This window comes from Panthera onca, chromosome E3 (genome assembly GCF_046562875.1).
Source record: "Panthera onca isolate mPanOnc1 chromosome E3, mPanOnc1 haplotype 2, whole genome shotgun sequence".
Lineage (NCBI taxonomy): Eukaryota > Metazoa > Chordata > Mammalia > Carnivora > Felidae > Panthera > Panthera onca.
This window is the reverse complement of record NC_138354.1, coordinates 7,853,312-7,878,299: the sequence shown is the minus strand read 5'-3', so window position 1 is coordinate 7,878,299 and position 24,988 is coordinate 7,853,312. Positions and strand designations below refer to the sequence as shown.

General features: G+C 56.6%; 3 protein-coding genes across 14 annotated transcripts; 2 read left to right on the top strand and 1 right to left on the bottom strand.

The window, feature by feature from the left end:
• Window positions 1-3,823: 3,823 nt before the first annotated feature.
• Window positions 3,824-10,616, top strand: ACHE (acetylcholinesterase (Yt blood group)). Of its 6 annotated transcripts, XM_060649295.3 has the most exons (6): window positions 3,824-4,012; window positions 4,389-4,542; window positions 6,602-7,681; window positions 8,051-8,535; window positions 9,277-9,446; window positions 9,561-10,296. In XM_060649295.3, exons 2-6 carry the CDS (start codon window positions 4,477-4,479, stop codon window positions 9,686-9,688), a joined length of 1,929 nt encoding a protein of 642 aa, XP_060505278.1. In that variant the 5' UTR covers window positions 3,824-4,012; window positions 4,389-4,476; the 3' UTR covers window positions 9,689-10,296. The 6 variants fall into 6 exon arrangements, with proteins under 6 accessions (XP_060505278.1, XP_060505273.1, XP_060505274.1 ...); XM_060649290.3 differs by lacking the exons at window positions 3,824-4,012; window positions 4,389-4,542 and adding an exon at window positions 4,863-5,004 and having other exon boundaries at window positions 6,599-7,681; XM_060649291.3 differs by lacking the exons at window positions 3,824-4,012; window positions 4,389-4,542 and adding an exon at window positions 4,864-5,004.
• Window positions 10,617-11,183: 567 nt separating this feature from the next.
• Window positions 11,184-12,025, top strand: UFSP1 (UFM1 specific peptidase 1). The gene has a single exon (XM_060627464.3). It carries the CDS (start codon window positions 11,301-11,303, stop codon window positions 11,727-11,729), a length of 429 nt encoding a protein of 142 aa, XP_060483447.1. The 5' UTR covers window positions 11,184-11,300; the 3' UTR covers window positions 11,730-12,025.
• Window positions 11,901-24,935, bottom strand: SRRT (serrate, RNA effector molecule). 7 transcript variants are annotated; one of them, XM_078439999.2, is made up of 20 exons: window positions 24,446-24,935; window positions 24,050-24,189; window positions 19,744-19,872; window positions 19,331-19,477; window positions 18,885-19,097; window positions 16,876-17,045; window positions 16,561-16,745; window positions 16,250-16,348; window positions 15,637-15,754; window positions 15,290-15,444; window positions 14,920-14,981; window positions 14,727-14,805; window positions 14,265-14,453; window positions 13,796-13,969; window positions 13,534-13,687; window positions 13,068-13,261; window positions 12,728-12,884; window positions 12,435-12,536; window positions 12,189-12,315; window positions 11,901-12,084 (listed from the first exon to the last, which is right to left on the bottom strand). In XM_078439999.2, exons 2-20 carry the CDS (start codon window positions 24,169-24,171, stop codon window positions 12,009-12,011), a joined length of 2,652 nt encoding a protein of 883 aa, XP_078296125.1. In that variant the 5' UTR covers window positions 24,172-24,189; window positions 24,446-24,935; the 3' UTR covers window positions 11,901-12,008. The 7 variants fall into 7 exon arrangements, with proteins under 7 accessions (XP_078296125.1, XP_078296124.1, XP_078296126.1 ...); XM_078439998.2 differs by having other exon boundaries at window positions 15,290-15,447; window positions 24,446-24,934; XM_078440000.2 differs by having other exon boundaries at window positions 12,435-12,524; window positions 15,290-15,447; window positions 24,446-24,934.
• Window positions 24,936-24,988: the final 53 nt, after the last annotated feature.

The following is a 24,988-nucleotide window of genomic DNA, read 5'->3' as shown; positions in this document are numbered from 1 at the left end:
AACCAGCGTCCGTGGTGGCTGGTGCCTGTGTGGAACCAGGATCTGAGCAGGGAGCTGATCAGGACACCAGAGACCCCGTCAGGTGGATGCTGAGCTCCTTTGAGGATCCTGAGTTGCTCTGAGGTTCTGACACCAGGGCAGATAAATGGTAAACGTGGGGCTAAATGCACTCCCGATGAAATAACACATGTGACTCCTTTGGGAACCATTACAGCTCACGAGCGGAGATCAACCCCGAGAAGCGGACTGATGTCTGTAATTACCCAATCCGGCGGCACAAGGATATGCCACCCCCACTCCACCCTCCCCCCAGGCAGAAAGGGGGTGAGGATAAGCCAAAGGATGTTTGGTTAACTGCATAGGGAATACTAAAAAGCGGTTAAACATTTCACAGAGCTGTGACAATAAAACGAGTCTATCGAGAGACAGGCTCTACGTTGTGTGAAATGCTCAAAACTGGCAAAAGAGGAAAAAGGTACAAATGGGGTGGCTGGGCGATTCTGAGCAGGAATCATGTGAACTCGTGTGACTTGGATCAAGTATGCGTTTTAGGCCAGTCTTCAGAAGGGGTCACAGGATGGGGTGGAGCGAGGGGAGGAAAGTGTCTTGCGAGGCTCATGCCCCCACTCTTCAGGTCAAGGACCCCGCTGAATGGGGATGGGGCAGTGGCCTCATCTGGCGCCCCCCAGCCTCAGGAGGGGGCAGCCCCTGAGGACATCCGGGACCAACAACCCCCGCCTTGCTCTGCACGCGGGGAGGGTGGGAGGACCCGGGTCTGGGCGCTGCGTCGCCAGAGCCGGGCCGCCGCCTGTCTGGGACCCCTTTGCCTTCCCCCCGCCCCACGGCCCCCAGCGCGCTCTCGCCTCGGCCGCCCCTTCTCTGGAAGCTCGCGACGAAGACGCTCAACGCCACCAGCAGCAGCAGCAGCAGCAGCAGCAGCAGCAGCAGCAGCAGCAGGGCCTCAGCCTCCCGACCAGCGCCCTCCAGCGGATGGCGTGGGAAACAGTCGTTTCCGTGGGAAAGCAGCTGGAGCAGGGGGTCAAGGCCCACAAAAATCACAGAGTGCGGTGGTGTTCATGAGAGAAGATGTTGGGGGTGCCATGCCAGAGTTGAGCCCTTTTTTGTTTTCCTTTTTTAAAATTTTTATTTAAATCCAAGTTAACTAATATATAGTGTAATAATGGTTTCAGGAGTAGAATTTAGTGATTTATCACTTGCGTATAACACACAGTGTTCATCCCGACAAGTGCCCTCCTTAATACCCATCACCCATTTAGCCCATGCCCCCCCCCAACCTCCCCTCCAGCAACCCTCAGTTCCTTCTCTGTATTTAAGAGTCTCTTACGGTTTGCCTCCCTCTCTGTTTTACCTTATTTTTCCTTCCCTACCCCTATGTTCATCTGTTGTGTTTCTTAAATTCCACATGAGTGAAATCATATGCTGTCTTTCTCTGACTTATTTCGCTTAGCATAATACATTCTAGTTCCATCCACGTTGTTGCAAATTGCATTTTAGAAGTGTGTTTCAGGGGTGCCTGGGTGGCTGTCGGTTAAGCGTCGACTTCGGCTCAGGTCATTATCTCGTGGTTTGTGGGTTCGAGCCCCGAGTCGGGCTCTTGGCTGTCAGCACAGAGTCTGCTTCCAATCCTCTGTCCGCCTCCCTCTCTGCCCCTCCCCCTCTCACAAATAAATAAACATTTTTTAAAAAGTAGAAGTGTGTTTCAGTCCTACACTAAAGGAGGCAAAGGCAGGCATCGTGGGGTTTGGCAGAGGATGGCTATCCCCCAGTGTCCGCTCCCTCTCCTCCCTTAGTATTAGAACCGACAAGTTTTAGGTGAATACGTAGAACAAAAACTACATCTCTGACCATCTGGCGTAGCCAGTTATGACCTTAGGATTAAGTTCTGGCCAATGCACTATAAACCAAAGTGCAGTGTGTGTGACCGGTGGTAGACGCAAGGCTGATTCCTGGATAAACAGATTCTTCCGTGGGAGAATCAAGGACACCCCTGTGGTGACAGCTGTGGAGGGTGGGGTCAGAGAGGACGCTGGGGAGGTTACTATGTCGAACCATATAGGAAAAGGTGTCATGGCTAGATAGGTGAGGTCCCTGTGTTAAAGGTTAGGGAGAAGCTCAAGGTAAAAGAGGAATGTTCCTGAAATTTCTATCCATTTTTAAGAACAGGCTCAAATCTGTGACCATCTCCCTTTGTGGCCAAGGGCGTCCCTGTTAGCCCATGTACCTGTTGACTGTCCAGCAGCACCTTCTTCTGACCCACACAGGCTGTTGGTCCTCAAAAGGTCAGTTTGGACTGAGTGTGGGGACACCTGGTCCAGAATGCTCCTCATGTGAGCCTCAGACCACCCTCACGGGACTGTCCTCACGACTTACTAAAACCGCACACGTTAAGGACGCCGCCCAACCCCAGATGGATCAGTCCCGCCGGTGGTCCTCGTGATTCCGATGTACACTCAAGTCCAATCCACCATTTTACACATGGGGAGACTGAGGCCCAGACGAGGAGTGGGACATCCCAGAAGTCTCCCTGACAGCAGAGCACTGGGCGAGAACCCAGTAATCAAGACCTGCAGGCCAAGGTTGACTCCACTGCCATGTGGATCCTCTATCCTGGCTCTCTCAGGTGGCTCCTTGCTAATTTAAAGACTGTCTGAGATGGGACACAATCTGCATGGCCTCCTCCATCCTCACAATCCTGGGACAAACCTCAGGCTGAGGACACACCTGTGGCCCCTCAGAACGTCTCTCAGATCCTCTTGCAGCGATAGAACCCTAGCCGCACGGACTACGCAGGCCCAGGAACTGCATGCCCTAGGACTCCATGCAGACTTGCAGATTCCTCTGATTAGACATTCTCTTCTTCTTTAATGTTTATTTGTTATTTATTTTGAGAGACAGAGAGGGAGAGAGCGAGCGAGCACGAGCAGGGGAGGAGCAGGGAGAGAGGGGGAGAGAGACTCCCAAGCAGGCTCCACGCTGTCAGCTCAGAGCCCATCGCGAGGCTCGACCCCACGAACCGTGCCTTGTCCTTTCACCTTCCGAGTCACGTAAGGTATCACTAGCTCGTAACTAACGTGGTCCCTGACCTCCTTAGGGCCTCATGATTTGAAAAGTCAGGTGAGACGCCTACGCTCAGAAACCTGCCTCGGAGTCTTTTCTCCCTCAGCAACACCGACTGTCCATTTTTCTGCCCCTTACCCAAACCCGCAGCCCTATGCCTGCTCTTTAGGCAGTGGAACTGGGGACGTGGTTTGGAACCATGGGGAGCTCTCCACCAGTGGGGCCGTCAGGACGTTGAAAGCCGGATGTAGGGAACCTCGGTGTCCACGCGGGGTATTCGGGGTGCGTAAAGAGCGAAGGGCGGAAAGTGAAAACGGTGGGAACAGACCGTGGTGAGGTTAATCGCCGCACCCCGCGCCCCATCCCGGTCTCCGAGGCCCGAAGAGGCTCCTTTTGGCGCCACCTGGCGGCCGTCGTGCGAGAGCGGAGAGGGGACCCAGCGCGGGTCGCCGGGCCTGGGGCGGTCGCTTCCCGCGGGACTGGCAGGCGCCGGGGGAGGGAGGCAGGAGGGGGCATCCAGCTTGGAGAGCCAGGACTGCGCGGCCCGGGGCAGGGAACGTCTCTCGGGGGACCCCCCCCCCCCACCCCCCCCCCCACCCCGGAGACCCGGGGACGCGGACCCCCAGCTGCAGCGGACCGGCGGCCGCGGGCCGGGACGCTGCGGGGCGCTGGGCGCCCGAGTCAACGTGCGCGCGCCCGCACGCCCCGCGCAGCACCCCGCACCGCCGCGCGCACGCACGCCCCGACGCTCGCCCGCGCCGGCCGATCTCCCACGCCGTGGGCCGTGGGCGTCTGAGCCCAACGCTCCGGGAGTGGAAGGCCTCTCCGCGCGGCGCTCTCCTGCGGGCACACCGCGGCGCGCCTTTGCCACCCTCACCTCGGGCGTGGGGACGCCGCCGCGGCCGCACTGTTCCCATGGGTGACCCTCTGGAGGGTGGGTCGTGGGGGTCCTGGCGGCTCAGGCCCTACCGATCAGGCTGGGGGCTCCGGGTCCAGGCCGCTCCCACCTGCTGGCCGCGGCGGCCAATGAGAGCCTGGTCTGGTGATGTCATGCCCCAACCGGACCCTGGTGACGAAAGTCCCAGGTCACCCGTCAGGGAACCAGTGCAAACCCACCCGCGGGGGTTCCGGAAGTTTCCACTGCGGCAGCGGAGTGCGGCCTCGCCCCGCAGCCTTGCGCGTGCCACCACGTTTGGCCTTCTGGGGTGTCCCCGAGTCACCCCTCCCTCCCCCCCCCCCGAGGGTCTTCTTCCGTGGGCCCCCCCTTCATTTCCACTCGTGATCTCATGGTCTCATCTTCATTCCCACAGGTGTGCCCTCATCCCCCAGGAGTGTTGCACGTCACCTCTTCTCCCCTAAGGGGGTCCTCAGCCACACTTGCAACGTGCCAGTCCTCCCATGCCACCCCCACCTCCCGTGTCGTGGCCAAGGATGTTCACTTATTCAGCCCCAGCCCTGACTGAGGTTGTCAGTGTGTCCGAGTGTGTGTCCGTCCGTCTGTGAATGTCGGTCACTGTCTGGAGCTGTCACTGCATGCGAGTGTCCGTCTGCGTGTGTCTCCGCAGCTTCTGTCCGTCTGACACTGTGCGTGTCTGCTCCGCCGCGGCGGGTCTTTCGGCCGTGTCACCGTGTGTCTGTCCGTCTGTCGGCGTCTGTCACTGGAACCCGTCTGGGCCCCGGGGTCTCCGGGTCTCGGCTCCGAGGGAGGGAGAGGGAGGGCAGGTGGCAGCCCGCGGAGGCGGGGAGGGGCGGGGGCGGAGACAGTGGGCGGGGGCGGGGGCGGGCGGGGGCGCCGTGCGGCCCGGAGGGGGTGTGTGCGGGGGGCCGGAGGCGGCGGCTGTCAGAGTCGGCTCAGCCTGCGCCGGGGAACATCGGCCGCCTCCAGCTCCCGGCGCGGCCCGGCCCGGCCCGGCTCGGCCGCCTCAGGTGAGTCTCCCGCCTCGGCCGGGACCCTCCCCCGGCCCGCGGCCCATTCCGCGTCGGGGGAAAATGTGCGCTCTCGGAGGGATCCAGGCCCCCAAACGGGACGCCCCCCGCGCCCCCGGGCCCTGCCCAGCGACGCCCCCCGCCGCCCCACACTCATCCTTAACTCTTGCCTCTCCGCCGAATACTTACGGTCGCCCGCGCGGGAGCCTGCACCCCGCGGGGCCGGCCGCCGCCTCTGCTCTGGAATTCCTGTGGGGACCCCCGAGCGTCCCTTCCCCCGCCCGCCCAAGTCTGAGACCACTGGCCGACGCCCCCTGCTTGGGGCGGAACCCGAGCTGCGCAGGTTCCTGGCGCCGGGCTGGCTGCCCCCCCTCCAGATCCCGCAACCGCAGCGCCCCTGCGCAGCGCCCAGCCGAAGCCCCCTTCCAGGCCCAGGCGTCCCCCTCCCACGGGGACTCCGTCTCTATTTTGGGGAAAGGGGAGGCTCAGCGGAAGCCCCGAGTTATAATTAGCCTCACTCGGGTTTCCTAGTTAATCTCCAGCACCACCACCACCACCCCCCAACCGCAGGGCGGCGGGTGTTGGCTGGGTGAGAGGTGACCGCCGGGAGAGGGGGGGAGTTCCGACCCGGGGAATTTTGATCCCTTGGCTGGAGATGCCGGAACCGCAGCAGCTGCTGCCCCAAAATAGCCCCCTCGCCCCTGCAGCCGGGGATCTCCGGAGCTCCGAGAAGACAGGCGTCCGGGTTCGCCCTTCAGACCCCTCCGCAAGGCCCGCGAGCCTCCAGACCCCCGCCCCAAGTTCCCGGCTCCGGGACTCGGGGCGGGGAGCGCCGTCCTTTTCTCGGTCTCTACTGCCCCCCACTGGCGGCAGCGTGCCCCTCAGCATCGGATGGATGGGGGACTCGAGTCCTGGGGGGGACGGGGCTGACGAGCCTGTTCCCTGATGCTGGGCGAGGCGAGTGCGCAGCTGACCGGCACCCACGGGTACCCCGTGCCGGACAGCGGATGAGGAAGGGCAGGGTGGGGCAGGGTGTGGAGTAAGCGGGATTTGGGGTGCCCCGGGACCTGCAGCTCCCACACCCTTGAATGCCCAACCCACCCCCCAGGGTCCCCGACCCTGGCCAACGCCAGAGAGCCTGCGCCTTCACGCCACCGCAAGCTTCCCCATCAGCGCCTGCCGTCAGTGAGGGCCCCGCCCCTGTCGGGTGGCCTGTGTGTGGACTGCGGTCTCTGGTGTGGGTGCCCACACTGCTCACGGGGGCCCAACGCAGTCCACCCCGTTGGGGGAAGGAGGTGAGGGTGGTGGGCCCTCTGTGGGGCAGCTTCGGGAAGGTATTGCCCCCATCTCTGGCCTCATCTGGGTTCCCTGCGTTCATCTGTCTGGGTGTTGTGTCTGTGTGCCTGTCTCTGTCCCCTCTTGCTTCTCCCTGTCTGCCTGTGTCCTTGTCTCTGCCTGTCTCTCTCCATTTCTCTCCCAACCTGCCCCACCTCCTCTGCAGCTCAGTGATAACCCCTGGGTAAGAGTGTTACCTAATCAATCTCCTTGCTCCTGGCAGCCTCCGGCCTTCACCCTCTGCCTTTCTTTCTCCCAGCAGAGCCTGCCTGCCCTGGCAGCCATGAGGCCCCCCTGGTGTCCCCTGTACATGCCCTCCCTGGCTGCCCCAATCCTTCTCCTCCTCCTCTTCCTCCTGGGAGGAGGGGCAGAGGCTGAGGACCCAGAGCTGCTGGTGACGGTCCGTGGGGGCCAGCTGCGGGGTGTCCGCCTAATGGCCCCTGGAGGCCCTGTCTCTGCTTTTCTGGGCATCCCCTTCGCAGAGCCACCTGTGGGCCCCCGTCGCTTTCTGCCACCGGAGCCCAAGCGGCCCTGGCCAGGGGTGCTGGACGCCACAGCCTTCCAAAGTGTCTGCTACCAATATGTGGACACCTTGTACCCTGGCTTCGAGGGCACCGAGATGTGGAACCCCAACCGCGAGCTGAGTGAGGACTGTCTCTACCTCAACGTATGGACACCATACCCCCGGCCTGCGTCCCCCACCCCTGTCCTCGTCTGGATCTACGGGGGTGGCTTCTACAGTGGGGCCTCCTCCCTGGACGTGTATGATGGCCGCTTCCTGGCCCAGGCTGAGGGGACCGTGCTGGTGTCCATGAACTACCGGGTAGGAGCCTTTGGCTTCTTGGCCCTACCAGGGAGCCGGGAGGCCCCAGGCAACGTGGGTCTACTGGACCAGAGGCTGGCACTGCAGTGGGTACAGGACAACGTGGCAACCTTCGGAGGAGACCCAATGTCAGTGACTCTGTTTGGGGAAAGCGCCGGTGCCGCCTCAGTGGGCATGCACCTGCTGTCGCCTCCCAGCCGGGGCCTGTTCCACAGGGCTGTGCTGCAGAGTGGTGCACCCAATGGCCCCTGGGCCACAGTGGGTGTGGGAGAGGCCCGCCGCAGGGCCACACTGCTGGCACGCCTCGTAGGCTGTCCCCCCGGCGGTGCCGGTGGCAATGACACAGAGCTGGTCGCCTGCTTGAGGACACGGCCAGCTCAGGATCTGGTGGACCACGAGTGGCACGTGCTGCCTCAGGAAAGTGTCTTCCGCTTCTCCTTCGTGCCCGTGGTGGATGGAGACTTCCTCAGTGACACACCCGAGGCCCTCATCAATGCTGGAGACTTCCACGGCCTGCAGGTGACTAGTGGCTGGACGGGGTGGAGCTGACTCCTCTAGGCCTGTTCTCCCATACCCCACACCCCCAGGGACCCAGGCATGAAGGCACCTCAAGACCCAACTCCCAAAGGCCTGGGCTTCTGGCCCCTGGCCAAACCCTCCTCCCTGAGACCTCAGATCCCAGGGTGGTCAGTGGGACGGAGAGAAAAGGAAACGTGGGTACATTTTCTCTTTCTCTCTGTCCCTTCCCCAACCTTATAGTCTCTTCCTCCGTGGTTCTGGGTCTATAACTATTGCTCTCTTTGGCTCTTTGTCCATCTGTTTCTGTCTGCCTGTCTGTCTGTGCCCCCCACCCCCACCCCGCCCCCTTCCTCCATCCTGTCCCCCCAGGTGCTGGTGGGTGTGGTGAAGGATGAGGGCTCCTATTTTCTGGTTTACGGGGCCCCAGGCTTCAGCAAAGACAACGAATCTCTCATCAGCCGGGCCCAGTTCCTGGCCGGGGTGAGGGTCGGGGTTCCCCAGGCGAGTGACCTAGCTGCCGAGGCTGTGGTCCTGCATTACACAGACTGGCTGAACCCTGAGGACCCCGCACGCCTGAGAGAGGCCATGAGTGATGTGGTGGGCGATCACAATGTCGTGTGCCCCGTGGCCCAGCTGGCTGGGCGACTGGCTGCCCAAGGTGCTCGGGTCTATGCCTACATCTTTGAACACCGTGCGTCTACGCTCTCCTGGCCCCTCTGGATGGGGGTGCCCCATGGCTACGAGATCGAGTTCATCTTTGGGCTCCCTCTGGAACCCTCGCTAAACTATACCGCCGAGGAGAGAACCTTTGCTCAGCGACTGATGAGATACTGGGCCAACTTCGCCCGCACAGGGTCAGTAGTACTGAGGGGAGGAGGGCCTCCGGGAGCCAGGGAAGCAAGAGCAGGGGACACAGGGAGAGGCAGACAAGCAGAGACAGGGCCAGAGAGGGGGGGAAAGTTCACAAAAGAGAGGAGACTGGAGAGGACAGCAGGGAGGCAGCTCCTGAAGAGACCAGGACAGAGGGGGAGGGAAGCAAAGAAAAGAGAGACAAGGAGACAAAGGAGTTACCATAGTACTGAGGAGCTTGAGCTGTACAGAACTGGATTCAATCGGCCCAGTGGTGATTGTGGCAGCTGTGTGGCATGCACATATGCATGGATACTCACACACCAGTTTACCTGTCCCAAAAAGGGGACCGGAAATCGGACAGCACAAGGGTGTTGGCAAAAGCAAACAAGATGTTTGTAAGAAAGAGGACTGGGCCTGGTTACATAGTAAGGGCTCAGTTTTTTAAGCGGAGAAACAAAGACAAAGATGGAGCGGTAAAACAAGGAAAGGCAGAAAGAGGGAGGGCAGAGGAAAGGGATGGCTCCGGATGATGGGGGATTCGGGAGACCAGAAGGAGGGCCTAAGGCGGTGGTGGGAAGGAGGGGATGGGCTCTCCACGGAGCAAAAAAGGGCACGGCGGGGGGTGGGGGGAGGTCAGGAAGCAGCCCGCCTCCTCCTGCTCTGGGTCTCCAGGCCACAGCCCCAAGGGCAGGGGAGGGGGAGGCAGGCTTGCCCCAGGCTGAGCCTGCCCTTTCCTTCCGAAGGGACCCCAATGACCCCCGAGACCCCAAAGTCCCGCAGTGGCCACCATACACGGCGGGCGCGCAGCAGTATGTGAGCCTGGACCTGCGGCCGCTGGAGGTTCGGCGAGGGCTGCGCGCCCAGGCCTGCGCTTTCTGGAACCGCTTCCTACCCAAATTGCTCAGCGCAACCGGTAGGCAGGGGCCAGCGGGCAGGGGCTGGCGGGAGAGGGCAGAAAGGGGGAGTGAAGAGAGAGAGGGGAGTGGGAGCGGGCCGGGTGTAACCCCTCTCTTCTCCCCCCCCCCAGCCTCGAAGGCTCCCAGCACCTGCTCAGGCCCCGCCCACGGGGAGGCTGCCCCGAGGCCCAGGCCCGGCCTTTCCCTGCCCCTCCTTCTCCTCCTCTTCCTCCTCCTCTCCCGACTCCTGCGGCTGTGACCGAGGCCACTTACCCCTCCGGCCTCAGGGGGCCCCTCCTCTAATGAGTGGTCGGACAGTGGGGAAGGGCCCCACTCAGGGATCTCCGACCCAGCGCACCCTCCTTCCTCAAACAGAGAGACTCAAACTGGCCAGTGCTGCGAGGGGGTGGTGGGTGGTGACTTATGACCCGTCTCAGGGACCCACACGACTCTGTTGTTTAAATGGAATTATTTGGAGCCTGAGCCGGGGGGGGGGGGGGGGGGGCGGAGAGGGAGGGCCAGGAGCTAGATAGCACCCCCTTGAGGGGCTATAACCGTCAACCATTTCTGTCTCTTCTCTTTTCCCCACCAACCCACGGATCCTCCCTCTTCTGATCCTTGCTGCCCCCCTATCTTACGGTCATTTTCTCCTCCCTCCGCCTTCCTTCCCGCCATCCTTCTCTGGCTCCGCCTCCACCCTCATCCTTCCTCTGGTCTTCGTCTTTCGCGTATTCTTCTGGTCCTCTTTCCACCGTCCTACGTGCCATCCTGCGTTCTCCTTGTATCCTCCTGAACTCACGCCCCCCACCTTGTACGTTCCCCGACCTTCCCCTTGTCCTCCTCCAACCCATTTGCCGGGCGCCCTGGCCGCAGACACGCTGGACGAGGCGGAGCGCCAGTGGAAGGCAGAGTTCCACCGCTGGAGCTCCTACATGGTGCACTGGAAGAACCAGTTTGACCATTACAGCAAGCAGGATCGCTGCTCAGACCTGTGACCCAGACTGGACCCCCACGTCTCCCCGCCCTGCCCGCCCCGCCCGGCCCCCTAGCTGTATATACTATTTATTTAAGGGCTGGGATATAACACAGAGAAGCCCTCCTCCCCGACTTTCCCCGGAGGCTCCCCGTCCTCTGCATGTTTCGGGCCGAGCCCCCCTCCACCCACCCCCCCAACCCCCCGCGGTGCCTTGGCCCCTCTGGGCTGCCAATAAACTGTTACAGCCACAGGAGTGTGCACGACTAGGGAGCGGGGAGAGGGCCTCAAACACCAGGACTGAGTAGACGGAGGGGCGGGTGCAGAACCAGGTGAACTTGCGGATCTCTGTAGTGGGGCGGAGCGCGCCCGCTCCCACCGCCCCGCCCCGCCCCAGGAGGCGGGGCTCGCGCCCGCGCAGTGACCACGACGGCCGTGCGGCGGTGCATTGTGGGAGCCTCGGGGATCGCTGTCTTCTCAGCCCACGCGGGCCGCGCCTCTGCTGCCGCCACCGGAGACCGGGCGAGAGCGTCCGCAGAGCCCGCGCGCCGGTCCTGCCTGCGACTAGCCCAACACCCAGGGTGGAGAGGGAGAGTTGGAGCCGGAGTTCCCTCCGCGCCGCCAGGACACATCAGCCTGGTCTCGGCCACCGCCGCGCCCGCCGACCGCCCTGGAGCCGCTGAAGGACGTCCACCTGGGCCTGGCCCCGCCCGCCCGCGGTCCCGCTCGCCTGGCCCTCCTCTCGGGCCACTACCTTTACTATCACTACGGCTGCGACGGCTTGGACGACCGGGGCTGGGGCTGCGGCTACCGCACCCTGCAGACGCTGTGCTCATGGCCAGAGGGTCGGCCCGCGGGCGTGCCCGGGCTGGCCGAAGTGCAGGCGGCCCTGGAGGACATGGGCGACAAGCCCCCCGGGTTCCGGGGCTCCCAGAGCTGGATCGGTTGTGTAGAAGCCAGTCTCTGTCTCGACCACTTCGGAGGGCCCCAGGGGCGCCTATGTCACATACCCCGTGGAGCAGGGCTTCAGGGGGAACTGGAGAGGCTTTACTCCCACTTCGCAGGGGGCGGGGGGCCTGTAATGGTTGGGGGGGATGCGGACGCCCAGTCCAAGGCCTTGCTGGGGGTTTGCCTGGGATCAGGCACGGAAGCCTATGTTCTGATATTGGACCCTCACTTCTGGGGTGCCGCGAAAAACCCTAGTGAACTACAGGCTGCTGGGTGGGTGGGATGGAGAGAGGTGGGCACAGCCTTTGACCACAACTCCTTCTACAACCTGTGTTTGACCAGCCGCAACTCCCAAAAGCAGCAGCACGCACTGGACTGAGGCTAAGGTCCCAGAACTGAGAGGTCTCTGGCCCCAAACACAGTCACCTACCCCCTTTGTGAAACGTAAAAGCTACTCTGGGCCTTTGAAGTCCATAAAATGGATGGCCCGAGCCCATCTTGGGGGGGGGGGGGGGGTAGAATTTGGGGTGGTATGTAATAAACAGTCAGCCACTATGGAAGTGCTTTTATTGGCAGTAGGGTTGAACGTACAAAAAATTCTCAACTGGATGGGAGGAGGCAGTCACAAGTATAGACGATACGAGGAATGAGGAAAAGCTCAAAAGAAATCCACATCATCTGGAGCATCCAGGTCACGGTACTCCACAATAGCCCGTGGGTCTCCTCGGACCATCCTGGGAAATAAAAAAAGAGGTAAGATGGAAGGAGAGTTGAAGGTCCCTAAAAGAGCTTAAAGAGGGCAAGAAAGCTTGCACATCACATCTTAGCTCATTCTCACCTGTTTCGAGGCTTCCCAGGATAACCTCCTTGGCCTCGAAAGGCATCATAGTTCCCTCGACCAGCACCATAGGGGGCATGAGGGTATGGAGGCCCTCCCGTGGGGACTGCAGGGCGGACGGCACCAGCTATGAGCAAGATCAGTGTTGAGTCAAAAACCTGTGACCTCAACTACACCTTGGTTAAGTTCCCTTCCTCCCAGCCCCTCATAATCCACCAAGCCTTTTCATGTCCCTCCTATACTTACCTCCATAGCCCAAGATGGGGGGCCGGGGCTGACCATAGGGCATCAGGCCCTGTGGAGTCTGGTGTGGGTAGGGGAGTCCCGGGGTCAGGCCTGGGGGGAGTACAACATGGACAGGAACATGAATTACTGCGGGGGGGGGGGGGGGGAGGCAATGGGGAATGACAACTGGCTTTTAGGAATATGGCCTGAGAGTGGGATACAAGTTTTTCAGAGGACCACAAGGTATGAGAACCAGAGTCCTTGAGTAGTCAAGGTAGAGGGAATGTGGCAGACCCTCATGGATCGTATCTTACTCTGGGCAGGGCCAGGTGGCTGGGCTGGCTTGATCTCGGGCAGAGCTGGGCGCTTGGCATCAGTGAGAAAGTTGTTAAAAAACGCCACCTCCTTCTTCACTTCCTCAATTTTCTCTGCATGCTTGTTGAAGATATGTTTGCGTACAAACTCAGGGCCCTGAGTAAAGAGGAAAAGGGTCAGTCAGAACACGGCAAGCAACGTGGAAGGATGATCACACACACACCCCCCCCCCCCCCCCCACCTATTCCACGGAGCCCATTCCTCCCCAGGCCTGAGGAGGCTTCTGGCTCCACCCCCTCCTCCCACAGGTCTAGCGCACAACTCCCTAACATCCCAGACCTTGAATTTCTTGCCACTGAGAGGGCATAGCCACTTATCCTTGCCCAGTTCCTGAGTGTTAGAGGTGACAAACTTTTCCACTTCCTGCTCAGGGTCTTTGCGACCCATCTTCTGAGCCTCTTCCTCTGAAAGAGATTCCCGTACACTCAGCAGTGGAGCCAGCTTCTCCTCGAATGTCTTCTGCCACTCTAGCACTGCGGTTTAGAACAGACGACAGGTTGGAAAGGGGAGCCAGAAGCAAGGAATGAGAGATAAGGGGCACCTGGCTGGCTCAGTCACTACAGCACGTGACTGCTGATCTCAGGGTTGTGAGTTTAAGCCCCACGCTGGGCATCAACAATCACAAAGGAGGGGATAAAAGGAGAGGGTGGTAGGGCACTGCTATCCAAACACATCTAAGGCCAGAGGCAGCTGAAGAGAAAGGGAAACCAAAGGGGAATCAGGACTGGGGAAGCTGGGAGCCCACCTTCTCCATGACTAATGCGGTTGGGTGGCATGGGCCCACGAACGTGGATGATGCCACAGCGGTTGGGCATTTCATCCTCATTGGGGTACTCGCACGTGTTATAATAATCCAGGGAATGCACAATGCGCAAATAGAGGAGGAGTTTGTCCAAAACCTAAGAGAAATGAGGAGCTGTGAGTTCACCACACTCTTGCCCCTCCGATGCTCTAAACCAGGAGGATCCTGCCCGCCTGCTCTTGCCACACTCTGCTCTTGCGGGCACCTTGATCAGTTTCTCATCCCGCTCCACGTTGATCTCTGCCGGGTTCCCCTCCTTAGGGGGCTCCTCAGGGGGGGCCCCCCCACTGCTCCCGAGCAGCTCCTCCTCCTCCGCGCTCACTTCCTCAATCAGATAGTCCGTGATATTCTTCAAGATTGGGTTCTGGGAGGGCAGACTCTGGTGGGGAGGAAAAAGAACAGGTGAGGCAGAGAAGCCCAGGAACCTCTTCACGTGAAGCAGAAAGGAATCCAGGGTTCGCTGGGCCTATTACCACTGTTTCATTGTCTTTTTTTATTCATTCTATCCCTAGCAAATCATCACTAATGCCAACCTGTCCTGCTGGAAGCTGGAGGTGCTGCCCAGATAGCCCAAGTACAAGGGGTCAACACTACAGATCAAGTGAGACAAGACCAGAGGTGCCCAAGCAGACGACATGACTGCTTTTGAAAGAGTTCCACGGGGAGTCACTGACTGTTGGCAGAGGAGGTGTCCCAGGCTCAGAGGCCCAGAGCTGGGTCCTGTCATCCAGCGTATGGATCAGTTTGGCTGCCAACTTGATGTCATTGCGCACGATCTGCTTGTGCTGGGTAATGCCATTGATGTTGCGGACTCGACGGGTCAGGTCTCTGTTCACACCAGGGCTCAGCTCACACTCTCGGAGCTGGAGGGAACAAAAAGCTTACCAACACACTTGCCCCAAAAAGCAGCAACTCAAAGACTGGCCTACTAATTAGATCAGTGATTAGACTGAGCTCACGGAGAAAAGGGACCAGAGAGGTCTTACTCGCAGTAACAGCCCCAGAGCCCAGCCCAGAGACAACAGCATATTCTTAATGTGAGCAGACTGAGTGGATGAAATAGGGGGCTCGACGGGTGAATCAAAGAACAAAGGAATCCGAGGTTGTGTGCAACTGAGAGCCCATTCCGCACTTACTCGGATATTCTGCAGGTTCCAACAGATCTCTTTGATGTTAACACTGCGGTCAAAGGTCACCCAGCCGCGGCGGAAAAACCTACAAAAGAAAGGGTCAGCATAATCCTGGCTGGTGGAGGAGATGCTGGCCATTAGCGCTCCCCTGCACCTTATCTCCAGGGTATCCAGGGTCACTCTTCTCTCCATTCCTCACCTCCTCTCAGGCTGGGGTTCTGACAGTGCCACACGCATGAAGCCGGGGTATCTTTTACAAAGCTGGAAAAGCAGAGGAACAGAAACCCCACTGAGCGAGTCAACGTTACACTTCTTCCTCTAATCCCCATGTCCTCAGAACCCTAAAATTGTCTTTGAATCTTTACTCAAGCAAGGAAAAACCAACAAAGGACGTTAAGAGCAATGATGCAACCAGGGCCTGCCCACAAAAGACACAGGCCCGCGAGAAGGGGGCTTCCCTATTAGAGAAATAGGGATATGTTAGAAGCAGAGCCAGATTATCTTCTTCCCACCACCAAAGATGGAGCCCGGATGCCATTCCTGCCCCCAGTAGCGCTCTCCCCACTCACAGAAATGATCTCTGCCCTCGAGATGTTGGGTGCGATGTTGCGCATGAACAGGGAGCAAGTCTTATGGAGGGGACGGGGTTTACATTCCAGCCCCGGAGTGTCCTTAGGCTTCTCCCTTTCTTCTTCTTTGGGCTTCTCCTTTTCCTTGAGTGCTTCTTCTATGCAGGAAGCGGTGGGAGTTGGTGAATTTTTATTGTCAATGTTGAAAGGGAAGATAGAGAAGCTGTCAAACTCCTGCTACGTCATCTCCCCAAAGGCCCCCCCTCCTTTATCAATTTCACCCACCGTCACCTCCCCTACCCCTATTCAGTAGGAAGAGAATGGAACAGAAACAAAATAAAACCTACCAGCCTCTTCCTTCTCTTCCTCAGCTTGGCCACTCTCGGACTCGGACTCCGACTCAGACACACTGCCTTCATCAAAGCTGTCGTCACCGCTGTGCTTCCTATTCCGCTTCTTGCTACTCTGTGAGAGGCACAGCAAGACAAGGGGAGTCAGATAGCCAGGACCCCAGTCCTGACACTGACCCCCGAGCAAGAAACACCCTACTTTTGTTTTTAAGACTTTTTTAAATTTATTTTTTTTAATGTTTTATTTTTTTACAAATGGAGCACGAGCAGGGGAGGGGCAGCGAGAGACAGACACAGGATCTGAAGCAGGTTCCAGACTCAGCTGTCAGCACACAGCCCAACGTGGAGCTTGAACTCGTGAACTGTGAGATCATGACCTGAACCGAAGTTGGACGCTTAACTGAGTCACCAAGGCGCCCTTAAGATTTATTTTTGAGAGAGAGAGAAAGTGCAAGCGGGGAGGGGCAGAGAGAGGGGAACAGAGGATCCAAAGCAGGCTGTGCTGACACCAGCGAGCCTGATGCGAGCTTGAACCCACAAACCACAGGATCATGGCCTGAGCCAAAACTGGACATTCAACAGACTGAGTCACCAGGTGCCCCTACCCTACCTTTTTGGCATCTTTCTCAGAGTCGTCTTTCTTCTCTTCCTTGTCCCCATCACCCTCAGATTTCTTAGTTTTGTCATCATTAGAAATGTCATTTTCAGCCTGCAGGTAAAGACAATCACCGGCATGTCAATCTTCCCTTCAATCTGTATCAGAGCCCCGCCCCTCCCCTACAGCTGAGCCCAGAAGTCTGCCTCCACCTCTCCCTGGACCCAGGATACAACCTTCCGGTCCCCCCACCTCCACCACGGAAGCTGCTCTATTCTCCTCCCCAGGTGCTCACAGGCAGCACCCAGCAAGCCCAGCCCGCAGACCTGTTTGCCGTCTTCTTTCTTGTCGTCCTTATCATTGGCCTTGCGCTCTCCGTCCCCCAGGCCTGGTCCAGCCCGGCCTTCCTCTTTCTTGCTGGGCTCCCCAGGCTTTCCCGCCTGCTCCTCCTCCTCCTCCTGCTCCAGGATGCGCAGATCGTTCTCCGTCCCTCCTTCCATCTTAATCACAGCTGCCAACAAAGGGAGCAGAGGTCACAATCCCAGGGCTGTGACCTTCTGCCTCTGGTTTGTCAATGGACTTCTATTTCCCAACCAAGATCTTGGTTACCAGACACCCTCTTCCCCTCCCAATCTACACACCTGCATCCAGCATCTTGACAATGGCATCAGCTTTGTCTATGTCCAGGAGAAGATTATCAAACCAGCCACTCTCCATGAGGGACAGGAATACCCTCAGTCTGTTTTGCAGGGCCCCCCGGGCCTCCTGCCGACGCTTCCCCACCTCATCTGGGTGGTACTTAGACCGAAACCTGGGAAAGGAAGTGGGGAGGGGAAGAGACAAAATAGTCACTGGATGCCAGGGCCAGGACATGGGGAGGGGCCCAGGAAAGTCAGGGCTTAGCCCCCATCCTCTCACACCCACATAAAACCATGAAAGCAGAAAGACTGGGGAGAGGGGTGCACTAGAACCACCCAATACCCCCAAAAGGAACCAGAAGTTCTGCTCGGAGAAGATTTGGGGGAGAGCCAGGAACTAAGAGCTCTGGATTTGGGAAGAGCAACTACTACAGGGAGAGGCCAGGGTTAGAGAGGCAGAATGATCGCCCTGAGTCTCTGGGAAACACTAACTTGAAAAAGTGTAGTTTCCCAAAGCTTCCAAGAGGAAGGCTAAGGAAATAGTAGGCCCCAAAGAACCTCCCTCTCCTTGTAAAACCCAAACTTGAGTAATTAAAAGGACTGCTCCCACCAACTCCCTCCATCCCTAGGTGGAAGACAGAGGGAAACCTGAAATGCACCAGACAGGAAAAGCCAAAAAAGGCAGAAAAGCTTTCTCCCCCCTCGGGAAGAAAAGGAGATGGTGGAGGGACAGGAAAAGACCAAAGGGAGAAACTGAAGTGCCCTTGTAACCTCAGGTACTGCCCACAGGGGGAGAGAGAGGCGGGAGGAGGATCAGGATGGAGCATGAAAAGGAAACATTTATAATAGGGGGGGGGGGGGGGGGCGCAGAAGAAAGGAGTATGAGAAAAAACAGAAAAGGAAAGTGTGAGAAAGTCCCAGGAATCGAAAACAAAGGGAAAAACAACTAAAGGTCAGAGAAACTGAAAAAACCAGAGGAAAGAAATGTTAAGTGAGGTGCAAGGACAGGGACAAAGAAAGAACAAAAGGTACATGAGAGAATGAGACCAGGACACAGAGAAAGAAGAAAGAGGGAACAGTGACAGACAAAACAGAACCACAAGTTGAGCGTGAGAGGAAAGGAAAGCCGCAGGCGTCACCTCCAGGATCTTTACCTTGGCCGCTTGGTCAAACAGAGCTCAAGATTTAACTAGCCGCGCCCAGGGCCCATGCTGGCAGGTGGGCCACCGGCTGGCTCCTGGCTGGGGCGTCCCGGCCCAGATGCCCCACCCCCGCGGGGCTCCGCGGTGGGGGCCCTGACTGACTAGCTGCCTGAGCAATCACATTCAGCTAAACCGCTGCATTGTGCACAGCGGTGCCCTGCCTGTCTGCCTGGCCGGGGCAGCGCGGCTCAGCCCAGGGGGCTCATGTATGGGCTGGGTATGGTGGGGGTGGAGGTGGGTTTGCTCCGAGCTCCGTCGATGAGCGGGTGTAGTTCCCAGTTCTGGCTCTTTTCAAGGAGGAGGAGCAGAAAGAGGATGAGGAGGAGGAGGAGCAGGAAGGGGGGAAAAGATGGTTGATTAAAATCAAAACATCCACAAAAGGAAAAAAAATTCAAAATTCTTTTCTGTCAAACGACCCTGAGATCTTTGCTTTTTCTTGTCTGGATTCACTCGTTGCTTTTGGGAGAACCACAGCCACACAGGGTCCCGGCGATCAGGGATGACAATGACCCAATACCAGCAAGTGGGAAGCAGTCTGTCTGCTGCCCCAAGGGAACAGGTGGCTCTGGCCAGCTGCCTGGAGGTGTCCCACTCACTGAGGACAGAGGGGAAGCGAGGTGGGGCGGGAGGCCGTGGCAGACGGTGAAGTGAGGAGGAGAACCCATCAGCCAATGCTGTTGTCCTTCCCATCCCCCGCCCCCAGGAAGTTCTGGATCGGGGAAAATGGGAGAGGACAGGGCTGCAGGCTCCACTGGCGGGGCCAGGGGACACATGCTAGGGAACAGACAGGAGGAAAACGGGGGCACTCACCACTCCTCATCTTTATGAGCCAAAAAGAAATCTTGCATCTGCTGCCTTCGAAAATCCAGCTTATAGTCATTGTAACGCTTTACGGCCTCGGTCTCGTCCACAGAGTCATCCAACGACAGGAGAAACTCCTTGAAAGTCTTCATCACCGGTGGTGGCACACCCAAGTCAATCTCTGCGATGCTGCCCAGCCTGGGGGGGGCCCGGTCAGGAAGTCTTGGTTGTGGGGGAAGAGGGTGGGGGGATGGGGGGGCCGAGGTAGCCAGCTGCCCCCTTCCTTTGCCCACGACGGACACACACCATAGGCACCAACTGCTTCCCGCCCCCACAGGCACCCCTCTGTACCTAACCCACTTCCTGGCTCTGGCTGCGGTCTCTGGCAACCCCAATCCACCCCCCGAACCTAACAGCTCCCTTTTCCCAGGAACCCCAGAACCCCAGGTCTTTACCTGGCCTGGATAGGCAGAACATGGTGCTGCATGATGTGGACGTCTGGGTGGCCCCAGGGCTGAGGGGGGCCATAAGTTGGGCCCCCACCCCCCCCAGCATAGGGCATCTCATAGCCACTGTGGTATGGGTCAGAACTGTGCTCATCCCTGAGGGTAGGGGACACAAAAGTCAGACAGAGAAGGGCATCATGTCTCCAGAGCACGAAGGAAGACGGGACAGAGGAAGGGGCATACGGAATGTGGGCTCTCACCCAAGGGTTTAAAGGGACAAAAAAAGGGGGGTTTATAGGAAGTCCTCCAACTTCCTATAGGAAAGGAAATGACACAGTCCTCAGCCAAAGTGCCAACAGACAGCCAAGGCCCGGTGGAACTGAGGCTAAGGAGAGAAGGCAGAGAAACCGTTGCCACCTCACCAGTCTCGCCTCATGCGCTTTTGTGGGGGGCTGAGTTCATGGCGGGGAGGAGAGAAGCGCTCTCGCCGATTCCGGTCATAGTCCCGATATTCACCCCGACTGCGGCGCTCCCGGCCACGGTCCCACTCTCTGGCGATTAAGAACAAGTAACGGTCAGAGGACACAGCCGGCTTACACTCCTAGACGTGCCCTTCCTATCCTGAGACACCAGACTAAAAGCCTACGATTACAAAACCATTCTCTAAACAGAAAAAAACTTGCCTACCGCCATCGCTTCAGCCGTCACCCGCACACTGATGGCTGTCCACCTGTTCCTCCAGACTAGCACCAAACACCCACCACTAGGATGGCCACTGCCACCTCAAATTCAGGTCAGAACTGAGCCTGTCATTTCTACCACTTCGAGCCCAAGCTTGCCTTCCTCGTCCCGTTTCCCACTCTCGGGTGTATCAGCACATCACCAGGTATCTGACTTCTCAAGTGTCACCCTCACCCCTCGTTTGTTACTGGTTTCTTAATCCTCTGCCTCAGTGCCTATCAAGGCTTTCCTCTTCCTTGCCCTGCCCGCCAACTTCCCTAGTCCCTGTGCCCTGACCCTGGTCCTCTCTCCTGTAACCACAACATCAGTGTATCCACCTCTGGTCCCTCCCACTCCTCTACTGTCAAAGCGATCTGTCTCAAACGCAGAGGTGATCAAGCCATGCCCTTCCTTGCTAAATGCCAGTGTACAACACTCTTCATAACCTCGGCTCCTGGTGTCTGTCATTCCAGCCTTTCCACTAGTCACCCACCACCTCCATCCCAACCTTAAAAAGAAAATCCTTTGTTCTAACCCAGCAGTTTTCCAACTTTTGGTCTTGGGTCCCCCATCCCCACCTTACACTCTTTAAAATTACTGTGCAGGGGCACCTGGGTGGCTCAGTCAGTTAAGCATCCAACTCTTGGTTTCAGCTCAGGTCATGATCTCACGGTTCCTGAGTCTGAGCCCTGCATCAGGCTCTGCGCTGACAGCACAGCCTCACTAGAATTCTCTATCTCCCTCTCTTTGCCCCTTCCCCGCTCACACACTCTCTCCCTCAAAAGTAAACAAACATTTAAAAAATAAATAACGTTACTGCGCACATCGAAGAGTTTCTGCTTATGTGGATGGCATCAATACTATACTCAAAATTAAAACAAAGGGACACCTGGGTGGCTCAGTCAGTTGAGCGTCCGACTTTGGCTCAGGTCACGATCTCACGGTTCGTGGGTTAGAGCCCCACTTCGGGCTCTATGCTGACAGCTCAGAGCCTGGAGCCTGCTTCGGGTTCTGTGCCTCCCTCTCCCTCTGCCCCTCCTCTGCTCGCTCGCACTCGCTCTCTCTCAAAAAAACCAAAAACATTAATAAAGAAACTAAAACAAAAAATTAACACCTATTAATTGTGAAGTTACATATCAACATAAATTACATCCTTTTATGAAAATACAGCTATTTTCCAAAACAACATTTAATGAGAAACGTGACATTGTTTTTACATTTAACAAATCTTTTCAAGGCCTGGCTTAATACAGACAGCTGGATTCTCACATTTGCTTCTACATTCAATCTACTGTAATGCATTGTTTGGTTGAAAATATGAAGAAAATCTAGCCTCACAGATAGGCAGATGGAAAAGGGAATCCTTTTAATAGTCTTCTCAAGAAACTAGGGATATTCTTTGATACTACCCAAAACTTGACAAGAGATAGTTTCTTTTATTTATTTATTATTATTTTTAATGGTTATATTTATTTTTGACACAAAGAGAAACAGAGCATGAGCAGGGGAGAAGCAGAGAAAGAGGGAGGCACAGAATCCAAAGCAGGCTCCAGCCTCTGAGCTGTCACCACAGAGCCCGACGCAAGACTCAAACTCACAAACCATGAGATCATGACCTGAGCCAAAGTTGGACGCTCAACTGAATGAGCCACCTAGGCAGCCCCCCCCTCACCTTTTTTTTTAAATATTTACTTATTTTGAGAGAGAAAGAGAGCAGGTGCATGCAAGAGCAAGGGAGGGGGAGAAAGGGAGAAACAGAATCCCAAGCAGGCTCCATGCTGTCAGCACAGAGGCAGAGGAGGGGCTCAATATCACAAACTGTGAGATCATGACCTGAGCCGAAAACAAGAGTTGGACGTTTAAGGCACCTGGACAGCCAGTCGGTTAAGCAGCCCACTTAGGCTCAACGTCATGATCTCTCTTGAGTGGTTTGTGAGCTCGAGCCCCACATCAGGCTCTCTGCTGTCGGCACAGAGCCCACTTTGGATCTTCTGTCCCCCTCTCTGCCCCTCTCCCACTCACACACTCTCTACCCCCGCCCCCTCTCAAAAACAAACGTTAAAATAAAAAAAAAAAAAAAAGACTTGGACATTTAACTACTGAGCCACCCAGGTGTCCCACAAGGAACATTTTCTACTCTGCTACATTTAAATCCATTGTTCTATCTTGCTCTGTGAATGGATCTTGGCACATTTCATTATACAATATCAAAACATTATATTTATTAGTATTACCACCTAGCTCATCAGAAAAGTCTTAAAGTAATGGGAGGCTGTCAAACTCACACTGGTAGATAAAAGTTTTCTAAAATTTCAATTTTCACTGCCAAGTTCCACTTCCTCACTGGCAACAAAGCTAACAATTTTCCTTGAAATAACATAGATCCTTAGTCTTTTTTCAAAAAAATGTCTCTCAAATACCCAAACAGGAATAACCACTGTCCAATAATCTTTCGTTCAGGTAAAAATGACATCTCACCAAAACAACCACACACCTGTTAGTTCAACTCCAAACTCAGCTCTTCTTTGAGATAACCACTGTACTCCTATACGCTGCATAAATGCTTCATGCAGATTTCTCATTCATCGCGTGTGTTACGGAGACACATAGACAAGAATTCAACTTAACAGAATTTAAAATTTTTACTGCTTCATCAAGGACGTTAAGTGAACCCGTTTTGTCTGTTTTTTTTTTTTTTTAACTGTTTGGTGCCACTGCCTTTATTTGCACTAAAACACCAAATGGTTTTCCCCCCAATACTATGAACCAACAGAGAAAATGACCATACTCCTTCAAGTTACTATGAAAAATATAGTTATAACACCACAGATCCCGAGGGTCTGTGGACCACATTTTGAGAAGTACTACCCTAAAAAAACTAGACTATGGGTTCTTTTCTGCACACAATGTTATGTCCCCAACTCCAAACTATTCACTCAATCTGTGTCTGGGGAATTCTCAATCATCTTTCCAAGTCTTGCTAAGGGCTACTTTCCTGCAGCTCTCTCTGACATATAACCTCCACCTCTACTCTCCCCTCCGTTCTAAGATCTGTTCCTTCAACACTTAACCATCTTTAGGATGATCTCTTACATACACTCGACTGCAGGGCACACCCAAGGCCATTTTGCCCCCCACTCCAAGCTCCAGAGATAAACTCTTTAATTACAACAAACACTCCCTACCTATCTTCAGAATTCAGAACAATTTTAATTTTCTTCTTTCTTAGAGAAACCAGGGAAAACAAAGAGCCACAGTCCCCCCAGTGAAGAGATACAAATTGAATGATTTCCCGAACTGTTTTTTCAAAATGACACTGAATGACTAAATACTATTACACTAAGTCACCTCAAGCTTTTTTTTTTTTTTTCTGGTAATGTTTCCAAATCAAGCGTCATCAGCACTGATATTGCTGATTAGCTTCGTGGTGTCCTTTATATTTACAAAATTTTGCGCGGTTGCCCTTAACTTCATTAGTTTGTTTGAAATCACCTCTCTCTGTGGAAACACCTTAATGATAATTAACTCCAGAACATCCCAGAAAACTAATGACTAGCTAAGTCAAACCTAACCAACTAACCTAACCATCACTGTCCAAAGAACTCTTTCGATTTTAGGGAAGACAACTACAAGATATTTAACCATATTTTGCCAGGGAACCGGTCTGATCTGACAACCTCTCCAAGTTAAGTCAATTCGAAAGCGTTACTTCCTATGAATCCACACCTTTGAGGAGTAATTTACAAACAAGAAAATGCATGCATTTTAAAAACATTACTTCTTCATACTCCAACTCTTAGGTCTACTGCTTTGACCTCATATACGTTTCAAAATCAAGCCATAGCTAGCTAGCTCTTTGGCAAACAGCGAATAGGTTGACCGACCGGAAACGGTCAAGCATAAGCGACTGCATGTGATTCGCCCTATATAACGAATAAAGGCAATGCAACGAGGGAGGAGTGCAAAAGAATGAGATAGGGAGAGAAAACTAAGAAAAGGAAGTCTTACCGGTCATTCCAATCGTCTCCTCGACGTCTTTCATCTCTTTCTCGAGAACGGTCATAGTCGCTGCGCTCTCTTCTAAACTTGTCCCTGCGCCTTCGGTCGTACTCGTCGTCACTGTCCCCCATGGTGCGGTGTGAGGGGGCCTGGAGCCCGGACAGGGGTGGTCAGGGTGCGGAACAATGACCAGGGCAGGAAAGGATCCAGAGCTGCTCCGGGGCAGCACGCCCGCCTCCCTCCGCAAAGGCCAGCCTTCCACTGTCCCCGCCATCCCAAGCCCTCTTCCCGCGCAGGTGGACGGCTCCGACACTCGCCCCCAGGGACTCCCTGCCCACGCCCGCCCGAACCCCCTCCCTCCTGCCCGCCGCAGCCCCGACTCTCCAGGCCCCGCCCCTCCCCCACCTGGGAGCTTCGCGGCCGTTAGTCTCGCGCTCCCGCGGGCTAGTTTTCCGGGAGACCTGGGCCCGCCTCTCGCCTCGGGCGCGCGACGAGGGCGGCGCGGACGGTGAGAGGGAGACGCGAGGCTCTCAGCGAGGAGGCCGAGGAGACGAGAAGAAAAGTGAGACAGCCGGGGATGGGCGGTCGGCGCGCGCCGCTCGCGCTGCGCCTGCGTCACCGTCGGGACGGGGCCCCAACCACAAAGTAGTCCCCTGCGGCCTGAACTGGAACTTAAAGCACACAGCGAGAGGCTGGGAGCACCGCGGGATGATGGGAAGGGGCGGGGACCGGAAGTCTCGCGTGCTCTCTGGAACGAGAACTGCGCGCGGACGAGAGAAATTACGGGAGCCGAGGTGGACCAAGCGAAACCTCGGCCGGGTTGTGGAGTCTTATGGGCGTGAAGGAGCGCGTCCTCCCGTTGAGGTCGAAGGTCGTTGTCACTCGGATGTGTCCGGGGTCTGAACCAGCTCGTGTCCAGTTGTCCCCCCAGCCAGCCTGCTTGGCCGC